The 15566-nt window shown below is 36.1% G+C and overlaps 1 protein-coding gene across 1 annotated transcript in view; it reads left to right on the top strand.

Annotated features, from left to right (window-relative positions):
- Nucleotides 1-508: 508 nt before the first annotated feature.
- AGBL4 (ATP/GTP binding protein like 4) overlaps nucleotides 509-15566 on the top strand; it is a 1270110-nt gene continuing 1255052 nt past the window's right edge. The window contains exons 1-2 of the mRNA XM_036855931.1: nucleotides 509-530; nucleotides 1488-1610. Coding sequence (XP_036711826.1) covers nucleotides 509-530; nucleotides 1488-1610 — 145 coding nt within the window. The remainder of the gene's footprint in view (nucleotides 531-1487; nucleotides 1611-15566) is intronic.

The raw sequence follows: 15566 nt of genomic DNA, 5'->3' as shown, positions 1-15566 counted from the left end.
TCTCCTTCTGGAATTCCAGTTATACATACATTAGATTATTTTATTTTATTCCACAGCTCTTAGGTGCTGTTTTTTTTCTTTTCTCTTCCTTGTTTTTGTTCAGTTTATTTCTGTTGATTTGGAGTTCACAGTTCTTTCCTCATCTGCGTCAAGCCTACTGATGAGTATACTGAAGACATTCTTTACCTCTTTTATTGTGTTTTTTAGCTTTAGCATTTCCTTTTGGCTTATTATTGTAATTTCCATCTCTACTGAAATTCTCCATTTGTTCATGCATTTTTGTCCTCATTTTCTACTAGAAAATTTAACATATTATTCTTAGTTATTTTAAATTTATTGTCTGATAATTCCAGTATCTGGTCATTTCTGAATTTAGTTCTGTTTATTTTTTCTCCCAAGATAGTAGGTTGTTTTGTTCTTGAGTTTTTTGTATGTTCCACAATTTTTTATTGAATACTGTATAACTCATGTAGAACTGTAGAGAATGATATAAATATTATATGTCACAATGCTTGCACCTCTTCTCCTAGGTGCATTTGTTTGAGGGCTTATATCTACCCAGTCAGGAGTTAAGCTGGCTTGAGTTTCATTGTTGCTATGGTTGTCTTCAGTTTGCCACTGGCTTCATATGCTTCTAGTGATACTTTATTCATGAAGGAAAGGGCTAGGGTGATTGAGGGTTTTTCTTCAATGTTCTGCTCCACCCTAAACTTTTGTCCTTCCCTTGGATACTCCTATTACAGAGGGGGCTTCTATCTATGCTTTTGTCCCTATGCTAGAATTAAATTGCTTTGTTTGTTATCCAGTGCTTGCTATATTGTTTCTGTTATACTGGTCTAGCCTAGGTCTTAGGCAGGCCCTGTATGTTCTGGTCTTGGAGTGGAGTTTTCTTAGTGATCCCACTTCTCTTTCCTCTTTTAATTCTGCTTTGAATCTTTGATATGTTTTGTGAGAGATTGTTTTTTACTCCTTCCCCAGGGGTAGGGGACCTTCAATAATGTTGATATATAGTCTTAGGCCCAGGACTGTTTGCTGCTCTTCCCCCAGGTGTAGAGGATTTTTTTTCTTTTACAGCTCTGCCTCTTACAATGAGTCTCACTTGTGCACTGCAATACAAACATCTTTTGCATTTCAGTAATTATACTAGATATTTTTCATACCTAATTCTCATAACACAATTTAGAAATATGAGTTTTACCATTCCCTTTTTGTGGATGAGAGAAACTGAGGCTTAAAGGGATTCGGTTGATTGCTTTGTGACACAGAGAATTAATATGTAGTAGTGATAAGATTTGAGCCCATATCTTTTTGGTTTAAAAATCTATTCTCTTTCTACTCTACCACAATATGTGGTTAATTTTTTTAATGCCTGGATAAGCACCAAATTACAGGGGAGGGGGGAAATTAATGATAAAAATTTTATTGGACTTCTGTTACTAAATGCATTATGATTTCTGTTTAACATGAGCCAATTTTTTGAACAATAGGCAATGATCTGGGAAATGATGATACCATCGGAGGGAATGTGAGCAAATATATGGTGCTTCCAACTGGATACTTTGGACAGCCCAAGAAAGGACATCTTATCTTTGATGCTTGCTTTGAAAGTGGTAAGTTTATCAAAGGACTTTTCTTATGAGCTTGTCTAGTGAGTTGTTTTTGGACTCTAATGCCATCTGACCATTTAGTGTGATTGAACCCATTTAATTTTTTACCATAATGAAATAAGTTCTCAGGAAAGATCTATTTTGAATGAATTAACTTGGAAATACTTAAAAATGAAGTGCTATGTTTTTGTTGTGATAAATGATTAGAAGGATAATGGTAGTACTAATGAACATTTATGCAGTACCTTATATTTTATCAAATACTTACCCAGATATTATTTCTTTTGGGATAAAACTAATATAATTTGAATACTTGATAAATTATTAATTATTCAATGTCTACTGTGTACCTGGTTTTTAGTCTTTCTGAGAGCAGTCTTCTGTATAAAGAAGCAATTAAAGAAAAGATTCAGTTGAACACAAACAAAACAGAAAAAGTAATATACTTCGTAAACAGCAAATGCTGTGAGTATTCTGATAGGGGAGAACAGGGCTTAATTGTGAATTTCCACCCAGTAGTAGTTGAATCTTGTTAACTTCTTTATATCTGAGCCTCATACTCTGCATGGCATATAAGCACATAGTAGGTATTCAGAATATGTTGAAAATATTAATGAGAAAGTTAAACATAACTTTGTTTTATAAACAATTGTTGATTATTTTTGGTTTTGAATAATGTGCTTGCATGTGTGTGTGTGTGTGTGATTGAAGGGATATTCCAGTTATATGACAGTTCTCTGAACCTTAAGTACCATGGTTGTTTTTACCAACAATTAAAAAGATGTGGAAAGATTAATTTTCTGTTAGCTTTGATAAAAAGCCATATTTAATTGCTTGCTGTTCCCCAGTCCACCAACTTCTCTCAAGTCTATGTACCTTTGCAGATGCTGTTTTCTCTGTGCCCCAGATGCCTTTCTCTACTTGGTAAAATGTTAATTCAGACTCAGGCCAGCATTTCTTCCTCTGAGAAACAGCACCTCCCAGGCAGGTTTGGCCGTCTCTACCTGTATATTTACAGGCACCTCTTCTATGATTTACAGGCCTCTGCTATGATAGTTTTTATTGCATTGCAGTCATTTAATGATCTCTTTCCTTTTCCTTATCACTGAAAATTCCTTGAAGTCAGTGATGGTTTCTTATTAATTTTTGTTCCTTAGCACCTAGTGTACTATCAGAAACTGACTCTAAAGAAATGGAATTACATGATTTACCTGACAGAGAAATCAAAATAACTGTCATAAAGATTTTTACCAAGGTCAAGAAAACATTGCATGAACAAAGTGAGAATTTCATCAGAGAGAGAGATAATGCTGTAAGTACCAAATGTTGATAGAAAGCATGGAGCTGAAGAACACAGTAACTGAACTGAAAAAACTTCCTGCAGGACTTCAACAGCAGACTAAAGCAGAAGAAAGAATCAGTGAATTTGAATACATATCACTGGAAATAATGCAATCAGAGGAACAAAAGTAAAAAGAACGAAATAGAGTGAGGAAAGCTTAAGGGGTTTATGCAATACCATCAAAGAGATCAGTATATGCATTATGGGAGCCCCAGAAGGAGTGGGGAGAGAGAGAGAGAGCGAGAGAGAGCACCAGAGAAATTAATAAATGAAGGAGGACAGATAGTGAAAAAATGGTCTTCATAAAGTGAGATTTTAAGATTAATAAAAATATTTTTACATTTAAATAAAAATTTAACTAATAGCAGCAAGAACATAAAGGGAAGAAAACAATAGTAATTATCACTTTATTACTTATTGTTTGCCACACCCTGTAAGGAATGATATACATAGTTTATCTCATTTAACACACACAAAAGACTTCTGAGGTATTATATCTCTCTTTGTAGGTGAGGAAAGTGATGCTCAGAGTTGTAAAGTTATTTACCTTGAATTGCATGACTGACAAGTGGTGTAGCTGAATTTGAAACTGAGAATTTCCTGGCTCCACAGGCCATACTTTTAACCACTGCATGTATGTATCACATTATAGGTCAACTTATGACATGAATAATAAACATATTGTTGAAAATTTCTCACTAGGTGATAAGATATATAGGAAAAGGTTTTATGATAAAGAAAAATGAAAAGTTTACTACTGTTTTAAAATAAACCATCCAAATAAATACTGTGTTTGGTTGCCATCATATGCAATTTGATTATTCTTTTATGATTGATATGCATATATGTGTATTGAATGTGATAAGTGCACTATAATTCATACTTCAAATTAATTGGTTAGCTTGAGAGATTTAGTATGTTGTATTAAATTACCATGGCATGAAAAAGCATCAATGAAATAAAGATATGGTTCAGTTATTTATATATCATTTCAGACAATAGAAATAAAAACTTAAAAACTTTTATTTTTAATTCCCCCGATGGAGTTTTACTACATTTATTTGTGTAATCTTTAAAAATTAATGTTCTATTTCCCTTTGAAAGAAAATAAAATAGTCTTTATTATTGGTGCAGCATTAAAATATGCTATGACTACATTAGAAATCAGGGTTTTTAGCTTAATACTGCACCTGAACTTTTCCTTTAGATATCCAGATGGCTGATATACTTTGTTGTTTTTTTAACTTTATTGAGGAATAGTTGACAAATATAATTGCATATATTTAAGATGTATGATGTAATGATTTGATATACATGTATATTGTAGAATAAGTACCAAAATCACGATAATTAACACATCCATCACCTTACATAATTAGCATAGTTATCTCATTTCCCCTCCCTGTGGTGAATATGCTTAAGATCTACTCTCAGAAATTTTCAAGTATACAATACCATATTCTTTAACTCTAATCACCATGCTGTACATTAGAGACTCAGAACTTATAACTGAAAATTTGTACCCCTTGACCTACATCACCCCATTTCCCCTTCCCTCAGCCCCAGGCAACCACCATTCTTTTCTCTGTATCTATGAAATCAACTTCACTGCAGCATTATTCACAATAGCAAGATGTGGAAACAACCTAAATGTACTTTGCTGGATGAGTGGATACAGAAAATATGATGTATATATATACACATACACATGTGATATATATGAGTGATGGAATATATATATATACAAATATAATATATAATGCAATATTATTCAGCCATATAAAGGACATCCTGCCATTTGTGACAACATGAATGAATCCAGAGGGCATGCTAACTAATTTTTTTTTAAACAAGAGGTAACATAGTATAATACCAAAAAACACAGTTTTTGGTTTCAGACAGACTTAGGTTCATATATTAACTTTAGCATGTACTTGGTTATGTCATGCTGATGTTATCACTTAAAGTTTACTTAAAATTAGGAAAATAAGTATCTGTATTGTAGAATTATTGTGCAAATTAGAGATAACATACAATTTAGCACAATATCTAGCAATGAACTTCAGGTACTAATTCTAGCACATGTATAATATCACCATTTCAAGGGTGCTAAAATGTACCAGAATTTTTCTTGGTGTATTTTTGAGTGTTATTTCCAACCCTTAGAAAAACCTTGCAATATCAGATCCTTAAATTGGGTTCCTCTCACAATCATACTGAAATAAAGACTTAGGTAAAGGTTGTATATTTTATTTATTTATTTATTTATTGGAGTAAAATTACTTTACAATGTTGTGTTAGTTTCTGCTGTACAATGAAGTGAATCAGCATATGTATGCCTATATTCCCTCTCTCTTGGACCTCCCTCCCCCTTTTCCCCCACATCTAGGTCATCACAGAGCACTGAGTTGAACTCCCTGTGCTATACAGCACGTTCCCACTAGCTATCTATTTTACACATGGTAGTCTATTTATGTCAAACCTAATCTCCCAATTCATCCCACCCTCCCCTTTCCCCACTGTGTCCACATGTCCATTCTCTATGTCCATGTCTCTATTCCTGCCCTACAAATAGGTTCATCTGTACGATTTTTTAGATTCCACATATATGCGTTAACATATGATATTTGTTTTTCTCTTTCTGGCTCACTTCACTCTGTATGACAGACTCTAGGTCCATCCACATCTCTACAAATGACCCAATTTCATTCCTTCTTATGGCTGAGTAATATTCCATTGTATATTTTTACCACATCTTCTTTATCCATTCATCTAACATTGGACATTTAGGTTGTTTCCATGTGTTGGCTACTGTAAATAGTGCTGCAATGAACACTGAGATACATGTGTCCTTTTGAATTATGGTTTTCTCAGGGTATATGCCCAGTAGTGGGATTGCTGGGTCATATGGTAGTTCTATTTTTAGTCTTCTAAGGAACCTCCATACTGTTCTCCATAGTGGCTGTATCAATTTACATTCTCACCAACAGTGTAGGAGGGTTCCCTTTTCTCCACACCCTCTCCAGCATTTATTATTTGTAGCTTTTTTGATGATGGCCATTTTGACCAGTGTGAGGTGATGCCTCATTGTAGTTTGGATTTGCATTTCTCTAATAATTAGTGATGTTGAGCATCTTTTCATGTGCCTCTTGGCCATCTGTATGTCTTCTTTGATGAAATGTGTATTTAAATGTTCCACCCATTTTTTAATTGGGTTGTTTGTTTTTTTTGATATTAAGCTGCATGAACTGTTTGTATATTTTGGATATTAATCCTTTGTCCACTGTTTCATTTGCGAATATTTACTCCCATTTTGAGGGTTGTCTTTTTGTCTTGTTTATGGTTTCCTTTGCTGTGCAAAAGCTTTTAAGTTTCATTAGGTTCCGTTTTTTAATTTTCGTTTTTATTTTCATTATTCTAGGAGGTGGGTCAAAAAGGATCTTGCTGTGGTTTATGTCAAAGAGTGTTTTTACTATGTTATCATCTACAAGTTTTATCCAATCTTACATTTAGGTCTTTAATCCATTTAGAGTTTATTTTTGTGTCTGGTGTTAGGGAGTGTTCTAATTTCATTCTTTTACATGTAGCTATCCAGTTTTCCCACCACCACTTATTGAAGAGACTGTCTTTTCTCCATTGTATGTTCTTGCCTCCTTTGTCAAAAATTAGGTGACCATATGTGCGTGGGTTTATCTCTGGGCTTTCTATCCTGTACCACTGATCTGTATTTCTGTTTTTGTGCCTGCCAGTACCATACTATCTTGATTACTGTAGCTTTGTAGTATAGTTTGAAGTCGGGTAGCCTGATTCCTCCAGCCCCGTTTTTCTTTCTCAAGATTGCTTTGGCTATTCGGGGTCTTTTGTGTTTCCATACAGATTGTAGAATTTTTTGTTCTAATTCTGTGAAAAATACCATTGATAGTTTGATAGGGATGGCATTGAATCTGTAGATTGCTTTGGGTAGTATAGTCATTTTCATAATATTGATTCTTACAATCCAAGAACATGGTATATCTCTCCATCTGTTTATGTTATGTTTGATTTCTTTCATCAGTGTTTTATAGTTTTCTAAGTACAAATCTTTTGCCTCCTTAGGTAGGTTTATTCCTAGGTATTTTTTTCTTTTTGTTGCGATGGTAGATGGGATTGTTTATTTGATTTCTCTTTCTGGTTTTTTGTTGTTAGTGTACAGGAATGCCAGACATTTCTGTGCATTAATTTTGCATCCTGCAACCTTATGAAATTCATTGATTAGCTGTAGTAGTTTTCTGGTGGCATCTTTAGGATTTTCTATGTTTAGTATCATGTCATCTGCAAACAGTGACAGTTTTACTTCTTCTTTTCCAATTTGGATTCCATTTATTTCTTTTTCATCTCGGATTACCATGGCTAGAACTTCCAAAACTATGTTGAATAAGAGTGGCAAGAGTGGGCATCCTTTACTTGTTCCTGATCTTAGTGGAAATGCTTTCAGTTTTTCACCATTGAGTATGATGTTTGCTGTAGATTTGTCATATATGGCCTTTATGATATTGAAGTAAGTTCCCTCTATGCCCATTTTCTTGAGAGTTTTTATGATAAATGGGTGTTGAATTTTGTCAAAAGCTTTTTCTGCATCTATTGAGATGTTCATATGGTTTTTATTCTTTAACTTGTTAATATGATGTATCACATTGATTTGTATATATTGAAGAATCCTTGCATTCCTGGGATAAATCCCACTTGAACATGGTGTATGATCCTTTTAATATGTTGTTGGATTCTGCTTGTTAGTATTTTTTTGAGGATTTTTGCATCTATGTTCATCAGTGATATTGGTCTGTAATTTTCTTTTTTTCTGTGATATCTTTGTCTGATTTTGGTATCAGGGTGATGGTGACTTCGTAGAACGAATTTGGGAGTGTTCCTTCCTCTGCAATTTTTTGGAAGAGTTTGAGAAGGATCAGTGTTAGCTCTTCTCTAAATGTTTGATAGAATTCGCCCGTGAAGCCATCTGATTCTGGACTTTTGTTTGTTGGAAGATTTTAAATTACAGTTTCAACTTCATTACTTGTCATAGGTCTGTTTATATTTTCTAATTCTTCCTGGCTCACATTGGAAAGTTGTATCTCATACTGAGATAAGGACTTAGATAAAGGTTGTATATTTAGGTGGGCATCTCAGGAAGAAAAGGTGGGGGAGTAGGGAGAGTAAGACAGGAAATTAAGAAAATCCAACAAAGAATGTGTCCATGAACAGGTACAGTAGTGGTTGTAGGTAGATTAGCCTTAGTTAGAGGGAGCCCACTCAGGAGGATTCATGCACAGCTTCCTTATCTCTATCATCATGTCTAATTTATTCTTTCTTCTGTTATGCAAGGTTGACTGATGTCCACTGCATAAATTATTCCATCCACCTTTTTGTTTAATGCCTCCTCTGTGTTAGGTATTGTCTGATGAGCATGGAGGATCTTCAACATTTTTTTTGGTTATGACTTCATAACCAAAGATTTGAATACTTTGTACCCATTCCCATTGTTCCATTCCCATGTCCCTGTCCCAGACCTCCATGACTGCAGTCTTTCAATCTTGTTCTTTACAGTCCTGTTACCAACCAACCCACCAAGACATTTGCCATTGCCCACAAGTCCATGTATATCTTTACCTCGTACTACTTCTACCTCCATACAAAGGAGAGAAGTAAGTGTACTGCTCTAAGCTCTGTTCACTGGGAGATTTTCCTATCACCACATCATTTAAGGAAAACTGAGTGATATTATATGGCAGCAACAAGTGTTTTTTTAACTTGTGCCAACATATCAAGCCAGTCCATCTGTTAGTCAGTCTTGAGTTGCCTTCCTCAGGGAACCTTCCATGAGGCCATAGGCATGAGCTGAGGGAATGGCATTTGTGTAACAGAGGTAGCTGTCACTGGAGTCAGGGTTTGCTCCCTGTCACTTAAATTACACCATTACTTGGTGTCTCATGATTAGAAGCTCAGTATTTAGTAGGGATCAGGACTTTTCCAGGAGCTGCTTTTCACATGATAGTTTTGTACTGCAGAAAGCATCTTTTGCTCTAGAACTCCAGGTATCTGCTTGTCATAGATTCTGCAGTGTCTTGTCTATCATGGTTGTCTCTAGCATTATTGGATCTCTTTTTTTTCTTTTTTAAACATCTTTATTGAAGTATAATTGCCTTACAATGGTGTGTTAGCTTCTGCTTTATAACAAAGTTAATCAGTTATACATATACAATATGTTCCCATATCTCTTCCCTCTTGCATCTCCCTCCCTCCCACCCTCCCCATCCCACCCCTGTAGGTGGTCACAAAGCACCGAGCTGATCTCCCTGTGCTATGCGGCTGCTTCCCACTAGCTATCTATTTTACATTTGGTAGTGTATATATGTCCATGACACTCTCTCACCCTGTCACATCTCACCCCCCCCCTCCCCATATCCTCAAGTCCATTCTCTAGTAGGTCTGTGTCTTTATTCCCGTCTTGCCACTAGGTTCTTCATGGCTTCTTTTTCCTTAGATTCCGTATATATGTGTTAGCATACTGTATTTGTTTTTCTCTTTCTGACTTACTTCACTCTGTATGACAGACTCTAACTCCATCCACCTCATTATAAATACCTCCATTTCATTTCTTTTTATGGCTGAGTAATATTCCATTGTATATATGTGCCACATCTTCTTTATCCATTCATCTGTCGATGGACATATAGGTTGCTTCCATGTCCTGGCTATTGTAAATAGACCTTCAATGAACATTTTGGTACATGACTCTTTTTGAACTATGGTTTTCTCAGGGTATATGCCCAGTAGTGGGATTGCTGGATCGTATGGTAGTTCTATTTGTAGTTTTTTAAGGAACCTCCATACTGTTCTCCATACTGGCTGTATCAATTTACATTCCCACCAACAGTGCAAGAGAGTTCCCTTTCCTCCACACCCTCTCCAGTATTTATTGTTTCTAGATTTTTTGATGATGGCCATTCTGACCGGTGTGAGATTATATCTCATTGTAGTTTTGATTTGCATTTCTCTAATGATTAATGATGTTGAGCATTCTTTCATGTGTCTGTAGGCCATCTGTATATCTTCTTTGGAGAAATGTCTATTTAGGTCTTCTGCCCATTTTTGGATTGGGTTGTTCGTTTTTTTGTTATTGAGCTGCATGAGCTGCTTGTAAATCTTGGAGATTAATCCTTTGTCAGTTGCTTCATTTGCAAATATTTTCTCCCATTCTGATGGTTGTCTTTTGGTCTTGTTTATGGTTTCCTTTGCTGTGCAAAAGCTTTTAAGTTTCATTAGGTCCCATTTGTTTATTTGTGTTCTTATTTCCATTTCTCTGGGAGCTGGGTCAAAAAGAATCTTGCTGTGACGTATGTCATAGAGTGTTCTGCCTATGTTTTCCTCTAAGAGTTTGATAGTGTCTGGTCTTACACTTAGGTCTTTAATCCATTTTGAGTTTATTTTTGTGCATGGTGTCAGGGAGTGTTCTAATTTCATACTTTTACATGTATCTGTCCAATTTTCCCAGCACCACTTATTGAAGAGGCTGTCTTTTCTCCACTGTATATGCTTGCCTCCTTTATCAAAGATAAGGTGACCATATGTGCGTGGGTTTATCTCTGGGCTTTCTATCCTGTTCCATTGATCAATATTTCTGTTTTTGTGCCAGTACCAAACTGTCTTGATTACTGTAGCTTTGTAATATAGTCTGAAGTCAGGGAGCCTGATTCCCCCAGCTCCATTTTTCGTTCTCAAGATTGCTTTGGCTATTCGGGGTCTTTTGTGTTTCCATACAAATTGTGAAATTTTTTGTTCTAGTTCTGTGAAAAATGCCAGTGGTAGTTTGATAGGGATTGCATTGAATCTGTAGATTGCTTTGGGTAGTACAGTCATTTTCACAATGTTGATTCTTCCAATCCAGGAACATGGTATATCTCTCCATCTATTTGTATCATCTTTAATTTCTTTCATCAGTGTCTTATAATTTTCTCAATACAGGTCTTTTGTCTCCTTAGGTAGGTTTATTCCTAGATATTTTATTCTTTTTGTTGCAATGGTAAACGGGAGTGTTTTCTTAATTTCACTTTCAGATTTTTCGTGATTAGTGTATAGAAATGCAAGAGATTTCTGTGCATTAATTTTGTATCCTGCTACTCTACCAAATTCGTTGATTAGCTCTAGGAGTTTTCTGGTAGCATCTTTAGGATTCTCTATGTATAGTATCATGTCATCTGCAAACAGTGACAGCTTTACTTCTTTTCCGATTTGGATTCCTTTTATTTCTTTTTCTTCTCTGATTGCTGTGGCTAACACTTCCAAAACTATGTTGAATAATAGTGGTGAGAGTGGGCAACCTTATCTTGTTCCTGATCTTAGTGGAAATGGTTTCAGTTTTTCACCATTGAGGACAATGTTGGCTGTGGGTTTGTCATATATGGCCTTTATTATGTTGAGGAAAGTTCCCTCTATGCCTACTTTCTGCAGGGCTTTTATCATAAATGGGTGTTGAATTTTGTCGAAAGCTTTCTCTGCATCTATTGAGATGATCATATGGTTTTTCTCCTTCAATTTGTTAATATGGTGTATCACATTGATTGATTTACGTATATTGAAGAATCCTTGCATTCCTGGGATAAACCCCACTTGATCATGGTGTATGATCCTTTTAATGTGCTGTTGGATTCTGTTTGCTAGTATTTTGTTGAGGATTTTTGCATCTATGTTCATCAGTGATATTGGCCTGTAGTTTTCTTTCTTTGTGACATCTTTGTCTGGTTTTGGTATCAGGGTGATGGTGGCCTCGTAGAATGAGTTTGGGAGTGTTCCTCCCTCTGCAATATTTTGGAAGAGTTTGAGAAGGATAGGTGTTAGCTCTTCTCTAAATGTTTGATAGAATTCACCTGTGAAGCCATCTGCTCCTGGGCTTTTGTTTGTTGGAAGGTTTTTAATCAGTTTCAATTTCAGTGCTTGTGATTGGTCTGTTCATATTTTCTATTTCTTCCTGGTTCAGTCTCGGCAGGTTGTGCATTTCTAAGAATCTGTCCATTTCTTCCAGGTTGTCCATTTTATTGGCGTAGAGTTGCTTGTAGTAATCTCTCATGATCTTTTGTATTTCTGCCGTGTCAGTGGTTACTTCTCCTTTTTCATTTCTAATTCTATTGATTTGAGTCTTCTCCCTTTTTCTCTTGATGAGTCTGGCTAATGGTTTATCAATTTTGTTTATCTTCTCAAAGAACCAGCTTTAGTTTTATTGATCTTTGCTATTGTTTCCTTCATTTCTTTTTCATTTATTTCTGACCTGATCTTTATGATTTCTTTCCTTCTGCTAGCTTTGGGGTTTTTTTGTTCTTCTTTCTCTAATTGCTTTAGGTGCAAGGTTAGGTTGTTTATTCGAGATGTTTCCTGTTTCTTGAGGTAGGCTTGTATTGCTATAAACTTCCCTCTTAGCACTGCTTTTGCTGCGTCCCATAGGTTTTGGGTCGTCGTATCTCCATTGTCATTTGTTTCTAGGTATTTTTTGATTTCCCCTTTGATTTCTTCAGTGATCACTTCGTTATTAAGTAGTGTATTGTGTAGCCTCCATGTGTTTGTATTTTTTACACATCTTTTCCTGTAATTGATGTCTAGTCTCATAGCGTTGTGGTCAGAAAAGATACTTGATATGATTTCAATTTTCTTAAATTTACCAAGGCTTGATTTGTGACCCAAGATATGATCTATCCTGGAGAATGTTCCATGAGCACTTGAGAAAAATGTGTATTCTGGTGTTTTTGGGTGGAATGTCCTATAAATATCAATTAAGTCCATCTTGTTTAATGTATCATTTAAAGCTTGTGTTTCCTTATTTATTTTCATTTTGGATGATCTGTCCATTGGTGAAAGTGGGGTGTTAAAGTCCCCTACTATGATTGTGTTGCTGTCAATTTCCCCTTTTATGGCTGTTAGTATTTGCCTTATGTATTGAGGTGCTCCTATGTTGGGTGCATAAATATTTACAATTGTTATACCTTCCTCTTGGATCGATCCCTTGATCATTATATAGTGTCCTTCTTTGTCTCTTATAATATTCTTTATTTTAAAGTCTATTTTGTCTGATGTGAGAATTGCTACTCCAGCTTTCTTTTGATTTCCATTTGCATGGAATATCTTTTTCCATCCCCTCACTTTCAGTCTGTATGTGTCTCTAGGTCTGAAGTGGGTCTCTTGTAGACAGCATATATATGGGTCTTGTTTTTGTATCCATTCAGCCAGTCTGTGTCTTTTGGTTGGAGCATTTAATCCATTTACATTCAAGGTAATTATCGATATGTATGTTCCTATTCCCATTTTCTTAAATGTTTTGGGTTTGTTATTGTAGGTGTTTTCCTTCTCTTGTGTTTCTTGCCTAGAGAAGTTCCTTTAGCATTTGTTGTAAAGCTGGTTTGGTGGTGCTGAACTCTCTCAGCTTTTGCTTGTCTGTAAATGTTTTAATTTCTCCATCACATCTGAATGAGATCCTTGCTGGGTAGAGTAATCTTGGTTGTAGGTTTTTCTCCTTCATCACTTTAAGTATATCCTGCCACTCCCTTCTGGATTGCAGAGTTTCTGCTGAAAGATCAGCTGTTAACCTTATGGGGATTCCCTTGTGTGTTATTTGTTGTTTTTCCCTTGCTGCTTTTAATATGTTTTCTTTATATTTAATTTTTGACAGTTTGATTAATATGTGTCTTGGCGTGTTTCTCCTTGGGTTTATCCTGTATGGGACTCTCTGTGCTTCCTGGACTTGATTAACTCTTTCCTTTCCCATATTAGGGAAGTTTTCAACTATAATCTCTTCAAATATTTTCTCAGTCCCTTTCTTTTTCTCTTCTTCTCCTGGGACCCCTATAATTCGAATGTTGGTGCATTTAATGTTGTCCCAGAGGTCTCTGAGACTGTCCTCAGTTCTTTTCATTCTTTTTTCTTTATCCTGCTCTGCAGTAGTTATTTCCACCATTTTATCTTCCAGGTCACTTATCCTTTCTTCTGCCTCAGTTATTCTGCTATTGATCCCATCTAGAGTATTTTTAATTTCATTTATTGTGTTTTTCATCGTTGCTTGGTTCCTCTTTAGTTCTTCTACGTCCTTGTTAAATGTTTCTTGCATTTTGTCTATTCTATTTCCAAGATTTTGGATCATCCTTACTATCATTATTCTGAATTCTTTTTCAGGTAGACTACCTATTTCCTCTTCATTTGTTAGGTCTGGTGTTTTGACCCTGCTCCTTCATCTGCTGTGTGTTTTTCTGTCGTCTCATTTTGCTTATCTTACTGTGTTTGGGGTCTCCTTTTCACAGGCTGCAGGTTCGTAGTTCCCGTTGTTTTTGGTATCTGTCCCCAGTGGGTAAGGTTGGTTGAGTGGGCTGTGTAGGCTTCCTGGTGGAGGGGACTATTGCCTGTGTTCTGGTGGATGTGGTTGAATCTTGTCTTTCTGCTGGGCACGTGCACGTCTGGTGGTGTGTTTTGGGGTGTCTGTGGCCTTATGATTTTAGGCAGCCTCCCTGCTAATGGATGGGGCTGTGTTCCTGTCTTGCTAGTTGTTTGGCAAAGGGTGTCCAGCCCTGTAGCTTGCTGGTCGTTGAGTGAAGCTGGGTCTTGATGTTGAGATGGAGATCTCTGAGAGATTTTTGCCGTTTGGTATTACGTGGAGCTGGTAGGTCTCTTGTGGACCAGTGTCCTGAAGTTGGCTCTCCCACCTCAGAGGCACAGCCCTGATGCCTGGCTGGAGCACCAAGAGCCGTTCATCCACACAGCTCAGAATATAAGGGAGAAAAAAATAGAAAGATAAAAAGAGGATAAAATAAAATAAAATAAAGCTGTTATAATAAAAAATAAGAAAAAAATTATTAAGAGTAAATGTATTCAGAAAAAATTTTTTTTTAATTTTTAAAAATAGATTTATTAATTTTTTATAGTAAAAAATAAGAAAAAAACTTTTAAGAAAAAAATTTATTAAGAAAAAAATTTTTTAATTTTTTAAAATAAAAAATATGAAAAAACTTATTAAAAAATTTTTTAATTTCTAAAAACAGAAAATACAGAAAAAATTATTTAAAAAGCATATATTAGGAAAAAAAAATTTTTTTAAGTAAAAAAAAAAAAAATGGACGGACCTAACCCTAGGACTGATGGTGAAAGCAAAGCTATACAGACAAAATCTCACCCAGAAGCATACACATATACACTCACAAAAAAAGGAAAAGGGGAAATTAATATATCCTGCTCCTAAAGTCCACCTTTTGAATTTGGGATGATTCGTTGTCTATTCATGTATTCAACAGATGCAGGCACATCAAGTTGTTTGTGGAGCTTTAATCCGCTGCTTCTGAGGGTGCTGGGGGAGATTTCCCTTTCTCTTCTTTGTTCGTACAGCTCCCAGCGTTCAGCTTTGGATTTGGACCCGCCTCTGCATGTACGTCGCCTGAGGGCGTCCGTTCCCCCGCCCAGACAGAACGGGGTTAAAGGAGCAGCTGCTTCGGGGGCTCTGGCTCACTCAGGCCGGGGGAGGGAGCGGTACGGAGGAGGCGGGGCGAGCCTGCGGCGTCAGAGGCGTCGTGACGTTGCAGCAGCCTGAGGCGCGCCGTGTGTTCTCCCGGGGA

The sequence above is a fragment of the Balaenoptera musculus genome, chromosome 1, assembly GCF_009873245.2.
Source record: "Balaenoptera musculus isolate JJ_BM4_2016_0621 chromosome 1, mBalMus1.pri.v3, whole genome shotgun sequence".
Taxonomy (NCBI): domain Eukaryota; kingdom Metazoa; phylum Chordata; class Mammalia; order Artiodactyla; family Balaenopteridae; genus Balaenoptera; species Balaenoptera musculus.
This window is presented reverse-complemented; position numbering and strand designations above follow the sequence as displayed.